General features: G+C 44.2%; 1 protein-coding gene across 2 annotated transcripts; it reads left to right on the top strand.

Annotated features, from left to right (window-relative positions):
* Positions 1-811: 811 nt before the first annotated feature.
* Positions 812-11762, top strand: ALG5 (ALG5 dolichyl-phosphate beta-glucosyltransferase). 2 transcript variants are annotated; one of them, XM_028712619.2, is made up of 10 exons: positions 812-1042; positions 3131-3302; positions 3430-3476; positions 3616-3684; positions 4830-4922; positions 6257-6370; positions 8551-8610; positions 9337-9488; positions 10226-10311; positions 10858-11762. In XM_028712619.2, exons 1-10 carry the CDS (start codon positions 827-829, stop codon positions 10968-10970), a joined length of 1122 nt encoding a protein of 373 aa, XP_028568452.2. In that variant the 5' UTR covers positions 812-826; the 3' UTR covers positions 10971-11762. The 2 variants fall into 2 exon arrangements, with proteins under 2 accessions (XP_028568452.2, XP_077777353.1); XM_077921227.1 differs by lacking the exon at positions 4830-4922.
* The last annotated feature ends 3299 nt before the right edge of the window (positions 11763-15061 follow it).

The following is a 15061-nucleotide window of genomic DNA, read 5'->3' as shown; positions in this document are numbered from 1 at the left end:
GGGTATGGAGCTTCCGGGTTTGCGTTGGAAGCGGCGGCGTCTTCTTTCAAGTCAGCGTGGAAGCGAGAGGCGCTCATCATAAACCAGCAGAGAAATGCGTGAGATCAAATTAATTACAGCGAAGCAACCCACTCTCCCTCTCCCCCCGGAGCAATGAAACTTTATCGTAAAACAAACAATAGTCAGTTTAAAAACAAGCGGAACAGACTGAACGATCATCAGTTCTAAGACCTTAATATGCTTGAGCAAATATATAAGTCGTGGCCAGGCGCTGAAATGATTTTATAAGAGGTGGGGATTTGGGTTCACTTGTCAATTCCTAAAGCTCAGTAAGCTCGCAGCATACATGAAAAACTTCATGTGAAGTGCGGATGACTAATTTTTATTTATTTAGCTATGCCCCGCCTTTCTCCCCCTGACAGGTACTCAAAGCGGCTTACAGATAATTAATACCAATAGTGATAATAACAACAATTTAACTGTGCTTCAGATCCCAAACGGAACCCTAATTTGGACGCCATTGTTGTATTATTAATTATAAGTATTAATTAGAATTATTTATTTTTGTTTTATTACTTTATAATATACCTCGCATCATCCAAAGATCACGGGGAGGTTTACAAGCATAAAATCACAAAATGGAAAACACAGAATGCATCTCTTAATAAGAAACAGAACAATATCCGCCCTCCCTGTAAAGTCTTGAAATCCCCTGATTCTCCCAAACTTTTCAATCCTACAGTTCCAGAGCTTGGTTCGGAGGGGGCGAGGAGAATGAGTCCAAAGCCGACTTGCGAGTCCGCCTCTGTCCACGCATCTACCCACTATGGCTCTAGAATGGCCTTGGTGTCGACCAATAGCAACGCTCGACGTGCCTCCGGAAGTGCTGGCGGCAGCGCCGCGCTCTCTCTGCCTCCTGGTCCTTCTCCACTTCCGCCTCCGTGTCCCTGTGCTCCGAGTCTCTGCCGGCGGCGCAAGGGCGATGGAGCTGCTTTGGCTGGCTGAAGCGTCCGTGGCTCTGGCGGTCTCGGGGCTGGTCCTGGTGAGGGGGGACGGGGCGCGGGGTCCTAGTCCTGGAGCTTTCCCTTTTTCCCCAGCCTGGTCTTCTTTCCATCCCTCACCATCACCCCCCTCCCAAGCAAGAGGACCTCTGAGCTCGCGCAGAGTGCCTTTCACTGGCCGCCGAGTAGCCCCTTCGCATGACTGTGGCGCTTGGCATCCCCAGGCCCTGCAGCTCACGACTCCTCTTTATATGGGATTTAAGCAGCTGGAGCCTGTAAAACAGCAGTGACCCCCAAGGGGGGGCTGTTTGCATTTCGCTTTGAGGGGTTTTGTTGTTGTTTGTTGATGTCTCCAGTGGCGTAGCGTGGGGGGTGCAGGGGGGGCGGGCCGCACCGGGCGCAACATCTGGGGTTAGGGCAAATCCACAGGTTAGGGGGCGCAAATCCACGGGTTAGGGGGCGCAAATCCACAGGTTAGGGGGCGCAAATTACTTGCCTTGCCCCGGGTGCTGACAACCCACGCTACACCACTGGATGTCTCACAAGCATTGGCTCGCAGTACAGTGGTACCTCGGGTTACATACGCTTCAGGTTACATATGCTTCAGGTTACAGACTCCGCTAACCCAGAAATAGTACCTCAGGTTAAGAACTTTGCTTCAGGATGAGAACAGAAATTGTGTTCCAGCGGCACAGCGGCAGCAGGAGGCTCCATTAGCTAAAGTGGTGCTTCAGGTTAAGAACAGTTTCAGGTTAAGTACGGACTTCCGGAACGAATTAAGTACTTAACCTCTATTGTAGAACTGGAAGGGACCACAAGGATCATCTAGTCCTGCGATGAAAGAATCTTTTGCCCAGTTTGGGGCTCGAGTCCACAACCCTGAGATTAAGAGTCTCGTGCTCTGCCCAGTTTTGGTGTATAAAACATTTATAATGTAAAAATTGGATTCAATGAATCAATAAATAATATCAGGGCCACCTTCAGAATTTGATTAGAATCAGAGTGGTAGAGTCTGAAGGGACCCACGAGGGTCATCTTCTCCAACTCCCTGCAGTTTAGGAATCTTTCAGACCCACAACCCTCAGATTAAGGAGCTCCTGCAGTAGAAGTCTATGTTTCTATGTTCAACTAGATGATACAGGACAGAACTGTAGAGATGGAAGGGAACCCAAGGGCCATCTAGTCCACCCCCTACAACCCAGCAATCCTGCCCACAGCCATCCATGGGGTGGGTTCTCACCACTAGCCATCTGGTTAGCAGCCAGACATTGACCTATTGCGCCACTGGAGACCAGTAATTGAAATGCTCCCCACCCCTTACTGATATAATCTCCTATATTTTATATTGTGCTTTGACATGCTGGTCTTATTATTTTTTGATAGCAGGCCAGAGAATTCCTGCTTTTATTACTATTGTGTGGAGGAGGTCAATAGCCATGAAAAGTCTTCACAGGAATCTGAATCCGTGCCCACCTAGCCTTCATCCCAGTGTTCTTTTAACGGGAACCTGTTATAAATTAACTCCAACCTCTTTTGCTTTCTTCCTCTCCTCAATAAACCCAACTTGACTGGGCTATGAGTATATTGTAGTTTCTTCTTTCCCAACTTTTCTCTTGGCAACTGAATCTTTCCCAAATGACTGACAAGAATCTATGCTTGCTGACTGTTGGTAGATGCCAGTCAGCTGATTGGAGCCCTAGGATTTGAAAATGTAGCATAAAGGCTTTCTCGTTATTTCATGCAATTTAAAGGAAACAGGCCACAAAGAACAAAATGTTTAAGTTCTAGGCAGACAGCAAAGCAGGAGCTCAGAAATTGTGAGGGTCTGATCTAATTTTACACGCCGTGTCTACACCAAGTTGCTTTTGTGCAATAGCAAGAGGCACTAATGCAACTGTTGTAAGAGCTCAAAAATGCTGAGTTGCAAAGCTTACATATTATGCAGAAAGCAGTTTCTTCCCCCACAAAACCCTTGCTTGCCAATTGTATTCCTTTTGATAGTGATAGATACTTGGCTATTGCAGCTTCACCCTTTCTAATTTTAAGAGGAATTATTTTCTCTCTGCAGAATGCTATTGTGTAAATATTCTATAACTCTTAACTGGAAATCTTCTTTCCCCCTCTCCCAGATTGCTGTCATTGCCCACATAACTGCAACAAAGGTTCCAAACCTTAATCGACACGAGGATGAAAAATACTTTTTGAATGCTGAAAATGAGAAGGAACTTGTGCCCAGCATCCATGATCCCCCAACACGAAACCTTTCCGTAGTTGTGCCTTCATATAATGAGGAAGAACGGTGTAAGAATAAGTCCTTGTTTTCTTTGTTTGCATGTATAACACTGAATGTTGTCTTTCTTTTTTTATTTTACCTGTTCAGCGTTACTCAAACCAGATCTGTGGTTTTATTTCCCTCTTTTTCTTACAGTGCCATCAATGCTGAATGAAGCTTTAGACTACCTAGAGAAGAGACAGGTATTTTTAAAAAATCACATTTAATTGCAATATTTAATAACCGTGAGATAAAAATATCATTTTGCTCCTGTTCTAGTCATCGTGGTAAGAGAACATATGATGCTAAGGCAAATGCACAAGATCTGTGTTTCCTTTCCAGAGGCAAGATCCTGCATTCACATATGAGGTCATAGTAGTTGATGATGGCAGCAGAGATCAAACCACAAAGGTAGGAGACATATTTATGACTCGCCGATCCTAACTATATTGACAGTGCCAGCAAAAGGTAGAACATAAACAGAAGTTCATATTTTCTGTTTTCATGATTACGATTTTGAGGGACTGACTCAAGGCAGTTTACATTTGGGGCTGCCCCTCAAGGGGATGACACCAGCTATTTATGTGCTTATATATAAAAAATTCTCTATTGGATTTCTGTGAATTTGTACTTAAGGTGCCTCGAGCACAAATTCTGAGAAAATTAATAATTAAATAATAATTTGAAATGGATAATTAAAATTATTAAAGAAATACTTTAGCTGTCTGGTTTCACCTTGATAAATGTGTCCTGTTTACGCAGATATGACTAACCACAGATGTGAATTTGGTTTCCTTAAAATAACTATTATTAGAGACTTCTCCAAGTTGCTTTTCTGCTTATAAAGGGTCACCATTTTCTAAAGATTAATACCAGCATTACATCCCTTCAGGGCTGGGCTAGTGCCATGGTTTGTGACATTGAATTTATGCAGCCTCTGTCTTTATACATGAAAAAGCATTTTTTAAAAAAGTAGAGGCTTTTTTTCTTCTCTTCCCTTACACTAAACAGATACAATTATTTTCTACACGACAACATGCTCAATGCTTGGGCTATACTGCCATCCTCTTTCTTTTCTCTTTATGTGCCATCCCACATTACCAAAACACATTATTCTTGTTATGTCAATAACATAGATTTTTCATACACTTTCCTCTCTTCAAGTTCTGCCAGAAGACACTTTCCCTGCTGATAGGTCTAAGAACTGAATATACAAATCCTATATATGTGATATATGAGCACTGAAAGTAGAAGGCGTTACACGAATATCTACTTAACTATTTTATATATCCCCAGTTGCGGAAATAGAATTTTTGTTTTCAACTCTAGTGAGGCTAAAATTGAACTGAAAGTGAGACATTTGGCATGGGAAAGGGAAGAGAACTCCATGTATCTGTCTAGCCTCACATTCTTTTAAGCACACCTGTGCATTGGAATATTTATTCATATTTAATGTAGGCTTTGTTATATCATTAATGTAAATGGGGAGAGAAGGAGACATTCAATTCCGATTTGTTATTGCTGTTCTCTTATTCTGATTTGCACATGCCCTGTAGGTTGCGCTGAAGTATACCCAAAAATATGGTAGTGACAAAGTGAGAGTCCTCCCTCTGGTGAAGAATCGTGGAAAGGGGGGAGCTGTTAGAATGGTAATGAATTTATGCACTTTTCCTTTCTGTAACTAAGATTATTTTCTTCATGAAAGCAAACATTTTCTTCACTGAGCATTTAGGTTAATTTTGACATAATACTGCAAAAACCCAAGTACAGTGGTGCCTCGCAAGACGAAAAGAATCCGTTCCGCGATTCTCTTCGTCTAGCGGTTTTTTCGTCTTGCGAAGCAACCCCATTAGCGGCTAAGCGGATTAGCGCTATTAGCGATTTAGCGGCTTAGCGGCTAAGCTGTTAAAAGCCTATTAACGGCTTAGCGGCTTTGAAAAGGGGGGGGGGGCAAAAAATAATAATGGCGAGACTCACAAGACGTTTTCGTCTTGCGAAGCAAGCCCATAGGGAAATTTGTCTTGCGAAGCGCCTCCGCGACGGAAAACCCTTTCGTCTTGCGGGTTTTTCATCTTGCAAGGCATTCGTCTTGTGGGGCACCACTGTATATGGTGGCAAATGCAGCATGCCCCCAACTTGCACATATTTAACTTGTGCACATTCAGCTTTACACAGTTGGGGGGGGCATTTAAAAGGGGGGTGGGTATCTGGGGGGGGAAAGACCTTGGCAATCCCATCCACCATTGAACCGAATGTATTTTGACTGTACGCAGTTTTGGCTTTGGGTGCAATCCCAGGAACCTAACCCCCACATAAGTTGCAGGCTTACTGTGGTCATTTTCTCTGAATTTCCATATGTAAGGAGAGCCTATGGTGATCATTTTCTCCTAGAGTGGTTAATGTACCCAGGCTGCACATTCTGAATCATAGAATCATAGAGTTGGAATAGACCACAAGGGCCATCGAGTCCAACCCCCTGCCAAGCAGGAAACACCATCAGAGCACTCCTGACATATGGTTGTCAAGCCTCTGCTTAAAGACCTCCAAAGAAGGAGACTCCACCACACTCTGTGTCCAGGGCAGCTGTTTATCTGCTCCATCTGGTACGCAGGCTGAGACCCTACCTGCCCGCAGAGTGTCTCACCAGTGGTGCATGCTCTGGTTATCTCCCGCTTAGACTACTGCAATGCGCTCTATGTGGGGCTACCTTTGAAGGTGACCAGAGTGTATTTTAATATTCTGTTGGAAGCCGTTCAGAGTGGCTGGGGAAACCCAGCCAGATGGGCAGGGTATAAATAAATTATTATTATTATTATTATTATTATTATTATTATTATTATTAAACATTCAAAATGCAAAGAATTAGGCTAATACATGCATGTGGAGGGGTGGCTGTGTCAAAGAGATTTGAAGTCCTGTAGTTTCGCAGCATAATTTGCCAAATATGCCCTAATACAAGACTTTTGATCATTCTTACATACAGGGTGTGTTCAGTTCACGAGGGGAAAAAATACTCATGGCTGATGCTGATGGAGCCACAAAATTTGAAGACGTTGAAAAAGTAGAAAAGGGTCTTGAGAGTCTGCAGCCCTGGCCTGTGAGTTTTCGTTCGGTCACATTTTAATTTTATTTCCTTTCTTTTCCTTTCTGCTTCCTTCAAAATATATATTAAAATCCTGCTTTGTTTACATGTCTGTATGCCAAGGTACTTCTTATACCACAGGCAGATCTTCCTGCTTGCAGTTCTTCAGCCCATAAAATTTTAGGTCAGGGGTCAGCAAACTTCTTCAGCAGGGGGCTGGCCCACTGTCCCTCAGACCTTGTGGGGGGCTGGACTATATTTTGGGTAGGTGGGGGGAAATGAACAAATTACTATGCCCCACAAACAACCCAGAGATGCATTTTAAATAAAAGGACACATTCTACTCATGTAAAAACACGCTGATTCCTAGACTGTCCGCAGGCCAGATTTAGAAGGCGGTTGGGCCGGATCCGGCCCCCGGGCCTTAGTTTGCCTACCCATGTTTTAGGTGTAATCCAGAGAAAGTTGAACTCTTATTTCCAACTCAAAATCAATATGACTGGAGCTCACAACTTCTAGGAGAGATTTGTGTCCCCTTCTTCTTTCTCCATTCAAATTAGGTATCCCTGACTTACTCCCTACATCTTCAACTACTTCTTGGCGATTGCCTCTTATCTGGTTCTGTTAGACAGATCCACAGTTTTCGTCTTCTGACCCAGTACACTGTGCCCTGCCCCAGGTTCCTCATTTAGCCATTTGTAAAACTCTTCTTACCAAAACCCTGTGTTCACTAACTTCCTATTTAAGATTCTTGCTCAAGCTAAGTGCTCAGTTTTACTTCTGCTTATTCTGAGAGCGGTAACTGCTTGTAGGTATGCGTCCATGTTAGGCTTCATGATTCCATAAATTTTGAGTCTGCTTGAGTTCCCCTGTAATAATAAGAAAATGATTTATTAGCTATATAAATATATAAAGATAAAGGTAAAGGGACCCCTGACCATTAGGTCCAGTCGTGGCCGACTCTGGGGTTGCGGCGCTCATCTCGCTTTACTGGCCAAGGGAGCCAGCGTACAGCTTCCGGGTCATGTGGCCAGCATGACTAAGCCACTTCTGGCAAACCAGAGCAGCGCACGGAAACGGCGTTCACCTTCCCACCGGAGTGGTACCTATTTATCTACTTGCACTTCGTGCTTTCGAACTGCTAGGTTTGCAGGGCAGGGCAATTCGCAGGGCAAGTCGCGGGGATGCGAACCGCCAACCTTCTGATCGGCAAGTCCTAGGCTCTGGTTTAACCCACAGCGCCACCTGCGTCCCTTATATAAATACATAAGCACACCTTTATGCTTATATACACATTTTACAGTAGCCGCACATTATAGATTTTGTAATTGGCATCTGTCTGTCTTGAGAGATAGTGGGGTGTGCCTCTGGGGGTGAAGCCAGACCACTGTGTTAGCATCACTGGAGTGTCCTCCCCGGGGCACAAGCCTGGGCAGTGTGTGTGGAGGTCCTGGGCTGTGCAGATGACAAGACCCCCGCTGTCGGCCCCACTGATGTGGTCCAAAGGAAAGCTGAGCAATACATTTGGCACCAGCTTGGCTGCAGGAGCTGAGTTGCCAGGAAGGAGGTGTACAAAGCACCATCTAGCTGTCTTAGGGACCCCACTCTGAATTTGTGTAGGGGGTTTTTTACTCAGCCTTTTCTTCTCCCGAAGATACAGTGGTACCTCGGGTTACAGACGCTTCAGGTTACAGACTCTGCTAACCCAGAAATAGTACCTTGGTTTAAGAACTTTGCTTCAGGATGAGAACAGAAATCGCGCGGCAGCGGGAGGCCCCATTAGCTAAAGTGGTGCTTCAGGTTAAGAACAGTTTCAGTTTAGAACGGACCTCCAGAATGAATTAAGTTCCTAACCCAAGGTACCACTGTATGCCAAAAGACAACAGAGCTTTAGGATCAGAGTTTTCCTTCACCAAGATGGGCTCCTTTCCAAGGTTGACGAGCCCCACCTGTCCTTCACTTCCCTCTACATCCATGCAGAAACCACTTTCTTGACTGCTGGAGCCACTATTGGTCTTGTTCTATGTTATGTTAACTGGTAATCCCATGATTGCAGGAATCTTGGTGTCACAACTATCCCTTGCCAGCAATGGGCATAGTTGAGGTATCAGCTGAATGTGTTCATAGGTATTCCTTGCCACAGAGGCTTGGTTTGGTGTATGTTTCTTAACTCTTAATGTATTTTTTTCTTTTAGGACCAGATGGCTATTGCCTGTGGCTCTAGAGCTCACTTGGAGCAAGACTCCATAGCACAGGTAAGCTTCTGTTTGCTAGTTCTTTGGCTGGTGGTCCTTTGCAGTCAGAAGAAGTGGAGTACATGCCTTCCTAAGCTCAGCTTCTAGCCCCCTGTAACTTGCATGATTTAATAATAATAATAATAATATGAGATTAGACAAGACCTCCCCCTCCCTGGGAGCTGCAAGGGTTTTTTTTGGGGGGGGGGGGTAGAGGCTAGTCTTCCAGATGAAGACTGTCTAGGTAGACCATCAGAACTCGTTGACTTCCCACTGCCTTGCTTCCTTTTGATTGCTTGTATCTTCAGCAACAGCACTCTGAAACTATGCACCTGAGAACACTTGGGGACTTGGAAAAACTAGCTGAAATTGGCTTTAGTTATAATGCTTGGTTCTTCTAGTTGCAGGGTTGTATTTGTCTTCATTTTAAATTATTCTAGTGTTTTATTAGAACGATGGCTTGTACTCGTAAGCAGCAGCTATCAACGAAAAATAAGTTGGCAAAACATTCACACACACCCTTTGGGTAAAGAACACTTAAAAAGTTGGATATAATATATTCAGAAGCGTTACCGCAGGTCTATATTGTGTCAGCACTTCTACTTGTACATGTTGAAACTATAATGGATTCTGTGTTGTCATTTCTTTTAAAACTTAAGTCACAAAAAAATTGTATAGGCATTATGAACATTATAAAGTGACTGGGCATACTGAGCTAGTTCCTGTGCTATTTTACCTTTTCTGCAGCGGTCTTACTTCCGTACACTTCTCATGTATGGATTCCACTTTCTAGTATGGTTCCTCTGTGTTAAGGAAATCAAAGACACCCAGTGTGGTTTTAAACTATTAACCCGTGAGGCCGCTTCCCGGACTTTTTCATTCCTTCACATAGAGCGCTGGTAGGTATCGCCCTGAGTTTTATTTGATTGGAAATGGCAGTTGGACCTAGTAATATATGCATTTTCAAGAGCTTAGTTCATGTGTGTGCTGTGTAGTGTTATGGCTGGGATCTCCAGTCCCCTTTTCAGGCACATGCCACAGCTTTTGCACATTTAGTTGGATTTCTTACTTTTGTAATCTGTGAAGCTCCTCATCAACGGGCTATTTATGGAGATATAATGTGATGTCCAATGTTAGTCATATTTTGATTTCTGTGCATTGTGTGTTGTAACTGCTAGTAATCCACCCTGTTATAAAGTCCCTCTTTCTAAAAATCCCATCACGCCATCAATCAATTGAATATTTCTGAGATATTAGACGAGGCAAGGAGAGTACCGTAAAAGTACAAATGTTTGCCTAGGCTGCCTTGAATGTAATGAAAGCAAAACAAAAAAAGGCTGATACCCATGCAGACGACTGCAAATTGGAATAGGTCTGCACTGCCTTTATTTTATTGGCAATTGTCCCTCTTTTAACACACCTAGAAATACTAGCTTCTTTATAGAGGAAGAAGAAAGGCTGAAAATGCGTTTCCAGTTTTTTTATTTCACCAGAGAGAAAATAGTGAGTTGCAACATGTATACCTATATCAGTTTTATTCCAGTTCTTTGTTACGCTCAGAAGGTGGTCAGTAATACAAGCATAAAATAGATGTGATTTCATCACAGTACTGAACATTCATTCTGTTCTCTTGCAGGGCATTTGATGTGGAACTTCTGTATATAGCTCAGTGCTTTAAAATACCAATAGCAGAGGTCGCTGTCAACTGGACAGAAATTGAAGGTCAGTCAGTCATCAACACTTTGCTGTCAATAAGGGTTATTCTAGAAAGCAGTTAGGCCAATTCCCCAGGAGACTGGACATTTCCCTTTAATGCCAGAATATTAAATATGGTCTCCACAAAACCCATATGGGGCAGTTACCAAAAAATGAAGGTCGCTGCCTCCATTCAATGCTTGTTTTGTATGCTCTCTCCTGCCCCTTAACCTCTTAGTAGGATTTATACTTCATGTTAATACATTCCATGTACCTGTGGAAAACTGCAGACTTAACCAGAATCCCTGAGTAGTGTCTTCTCTATGACAGCGTACAGTCACCTCACAGTGGGTGGGGCAGTGGCTGCAGAGTGTTCACTCTTCCCCATGTATCCATGCTTATTATTGAATTTATATACCGCCCTACATAAAAGTTGGTCATCTTTGTTTGGGTCAGCGCGCATATATATATATTCTTATTGTCTCCTGTGACATCTTCTGGCCATAAAAAGTGACTAACACTTATATGTCTATTTAACAGCTTACAATTTTTTTCTGTATTTAATCACCATAGGTTCTAAGTTGGTTCCAGTCTGGAGCTGGTTGCAGATGGGCAGGGACCTTCTTTTTATACGACTGCGATACCTGACTGGTGCCTGGCAGCTTCGAACAAGAAAAGTTAATTAGGTTATTTATACTTACCAAATGGGTTGTTTGATACAAAAACCACAGCGAATTATTTCTACAGTATGAAATAAGGAAAAAGCCGGGACTATTCTTCCTTACTGTTGTTCTGTGCTGCGCCTATTTTTTAAAAAATTGCCAAGAATGTGGATGTCCTATATAATAAGCCTTTTCAAGTGTTGGGTGTGGGTTTTTTTTAAGTTTTGCAACTGGGAGTCAGTCTTTTTACTTTTGTATCAGCATTTTCCATTTTCACAAATTATTATTTCACAAAATGTACAGCAGAAATTAATACATGCTAAAAAATCCCATGGACTACTTTTTTATTATAAAGTCTGCCATTGCGGTTAGCCAAAGCATTGTTCTTTGTATATTAATGTACAAGATGTCAGTTTCAATGGGGAAACCCTTGTGTGTGAGATGTCTTCAGTACCTGCTGCGAACCACATAATTTGGGTGTCTGTTTCTGTATTTGAACTGGTCACTGGCATTTTAGAATGGCACCATCCATTTGTAGAATTGCCAAGGATGACGTAGACGTTTTTACATTAATTGGAGGGAGTTCTGCACAAATTTCATTTGCTCATTGAATTCAGCAGCATGTATTCCTCTAAATGTACATTTGTGAGCTAGAATGGATTTCCAATAAACCCAAGGAGTTCAGAAGACAAGAAAATGTTTTTGTGACAGGCATCAGTTTTCTACAGTAATTTTTATCATGTTAAAAATTCCACCAAATTGTCAAGGCATTATCTCTAAATTATGGAACATTAAAGATAAAATGGTGCTGTCAAAGTGTCTGAGGATCACTGAGGTCTCTACTACCACCATCACAGGTCTGACAGCTTATGAGGACTTGCATAGAGCAAACCAGAATATACAGATACATTTGAACAAATAGAACATTTTATTTTAAGCCTAATTCCCCCTGCCCAGCATCATATTTCTGTACCAGTATTTCTATACCAGCTTATCCTCATGGAAAAGCAAAAGGTTAACTGACATTCCCAATCAATATTTTCATTTCTCATGTTAGTACAGTGGTACCTTGGTTTAAGAACAGTCCTGTTTACAAACGATTCGGTTTACGAACTCTGCAAAACTGTAAGTAGTGTCCTGGTTTGCAAACTTTACCTTGGTCTAAGAACGGAATCCAAACAGTGGAAGGACACCGTCAGTGGGAGGCCTCATTAGGGAAAGCGCACCTCGGTTTAAGAATAGACTTCCCGAACGGATGTTTGTAAGCCAAGGTACCACTGTACTTTTGTCTCTTAAAAACTGTATTTTTGTCTCTTAAAAACAGTGAATCACTATGCAATCCTAGACATATTTTTTTAAAAAGTAAAGGACCCCTGACAGTTAAGTCCAGTCGCAGACGACTCTGGGGTTGCTGCACTCATCTCGCTTTACTGGCCGAGGGAGCCGATGTTTGTCTGCAGACAGTTTTTCCAGGTCATGTGGCCAGCATGACTAAGACGCTTCTGGCAAACCAGAGCAGTGCACGGAAACGCCGTTTACCTTCCCGCCAGAGTGGTACCTATTTATCTACTTGCACTTTGATGTGCTTTTGAACTGCTAGGTTGGCAGCAGCTGGGGCAGAGCAATGGGAGCTCACCCCGTTGCGGGGATTCAAACCGCTGACCTTCCGACCTGGGACGCCAAGGCTCAGTGGTTTACACCACAGCCAGTGGCGGAGGAACCCTCTCCGGCACCCAGGGTGGCGCAGCCTGTACGGACTGCGCATGTGCGGCATCCCATACGGATGCCATGCAAGCAGCATCCTGTATGGACTGCGCATGTGTGGCGACCATATGGGATGCTGCACATGTGTAGTCCATATGGGCTGCCACTCGTGCGCAGCGGCCGTACGGGCTTCCGCTTCCACAGCGACTGTACGGACTGCGCACAGGTGCCCATACGGTCACCATGCAAGTGGCAGCCCGTACGGACGCGGCAAGAGCAGCGCCAATAGCTACTGCGCACGCCCTCTGCCGCTCCACAGTTAAGGTAAAGGTAAAGGTACCCCTGCCCATACGGGCCAGTCTTGACAGACTCTAGGGTTGTGCGCCCATCTCACTCAAGAGGCCGGGGGCCAGCGCTGTCCGGAGACACTTCCGGGTCATGTGGCCAGCGTGACATCGCTGCTCTGGCAAGCCAGAGCCGCACACAGAAACACCATTTACCTTCCCGCTAGTAAGCGGTCCCTATTTATCTACTTGCACCCGGAGGTGCTTTCGAACTGCTAGGTTGGCAGGCACTGGGACCGAGCAGCGGGAGCGCACCCCGCTGCGGGGATTCGAACCACCGACCATGCGATCGGCAAGTCCTAGGCGCTGAGGTTTTACCCGCAGCGCCACCCGCGTCCCTGCTCCACAGTTAGTGCTGACCAAACAGACCCCTCGGCTGCCCAAACCACAATGCTCCACAAATGCCTACCTAAGAAGTGAGATTAAGGGTTCTGGACCCTAACCGATACTGAAAAAACCCACTGAGGCACTAGATCTTAATGAATTAAAAGCATAATTAGTACGCCAAAAGAGCTAGCACTTGGGATTGGCGACCAGTAGAACCTTGAGTGTTGCATCCGTGGCCTGAAAGGACTACAGTTTTAATAATTATAATTTTATTATTTACACCTTGCCATCTGGCTGGTTTGCCCCAGCCATTCTTTTAAGAGCTTATTTACTCTCTTAATTGGGGGTGGGGGGACTTTATACCTGATGCTAATCTCACAGACATTGAGTGTGCACATACAAGTCTTGAGTCTAAACCCAAAGTTGATGCCCCACCATGAGATGACATAATTGCCTGCTATAATTAAAGAAAAGCTTACCGAAGGAATAAAGGGGACTGGAGCATGAAAGAAGTTGCATAATGATCCTACAACACTTTACTGCAGAGACTGTGTGTGTGAACACAGTTTTCAAACCTGTTACAGAGCGACTTTGAGATGCAGGGATCAAGATATCAACATTTGCCCTCATAAATGAAATCGAAATCGAAAGCCAATACACCTTTTAACCCTAAAGCTAAAATTCTGTGGGCGGAAGAGCAAGGTAGGGTGAATGGAGACCTGACCTTTGCTTAACAAATCCAAAAAGTGTGAACCGTGTGTGAGTGTAGTAGCATCCCATAGGAACCTATTGCTCTGTTTCTTTGTGTCTCTAGTGACTATAGGCTCATTCCATGGGATCCTATTTTTGTGTGTGAACACACACGTGTTTGTGGGTGGAATTTTACACACACACCACATATGATGTTGTTGTTTAGTCGTGTCCGACTCTTCGTGACCCCATGGACCAGAGCACGCCAGGCACTCCTGTCTTCCACTGCCTCCCGCAGTTTGGTCAAACTCATGCTGGTAGCTTCGAGAACACTGTCCAACCATCTCGTCCTCTGTCGTCCCCTTCTCCTTGTGCCCTCCATCTTTCCCAACATCAGGGTCTTTTCCAGGGAGTCTTCTCTTCTCAAGAGGTGGCCAAAGTATTGGAGCCTCAGCTTCAGGATCTGTCCTTCCAGTGAGCACTCAGGGCTGATTTCCTTCAGAATGGATCGGTTTGATCTTCTTGCAGTCCATGGGACTCTCAAGAGTCTCCTCCAGCACCAGAATTCAAAAGCATCAATTCTTCGGCAGTCAGCCTTCTTTATGGTCCAGCTCTCAAATCCATACATCACTACTGGGAAAACCATAACTTTAACTACGGACCTTTGTTGGCAAGGTGATGTCTCTGCTTTTTAAGATGCTGTCTAGGTTTGTCATTGCTTTTCTCCCAAGACACACCACATACAGTGGTACCTCGGGTTAAGTACTTAATTCGGAGGTCCGTTCTTAACCTGAAACTGTTCTTAACCTGAAGCACCACTTTAGCTAATGGGGCCTCCCGTCGCCGCGCGATTTCTGTTCTCATCCTGAAGCAAAGTTCTTAACCCGAAGCACTATTTCTGGGTTAGCGGAGTCTGTAACATGAAGCGTATGTAACCCGAGGTACCACTGTATAGGAGTATTTTATTCCAGTAGTTGCGTAGCAACCGCTTGAGCGACGGGGAACCCTTGCGTGAGCGGCTTTGGGGGGACACAGCGTTGCTTTCAAGCG

The sequence above is a fragment of the Podarcis muralis genome, chromosome 17, assembly GCF_964188315.1.
Source record: "Podarcis muralis chromosome 17, rPodMur119.hap1.1, whole genome shotgun sequence".
Taxonomy (NCBI): Eukaryota; Metazoa; Chordata; class Lepidosauria; order Squamata; family Lacertidae; genus Podarcis; species Podarcis muralis.
The sequence above is the reverse complement of the archived record's forward strand: the minus strand, read 5'-3'. Positions and strand labels throughout refer to the sequence as shown.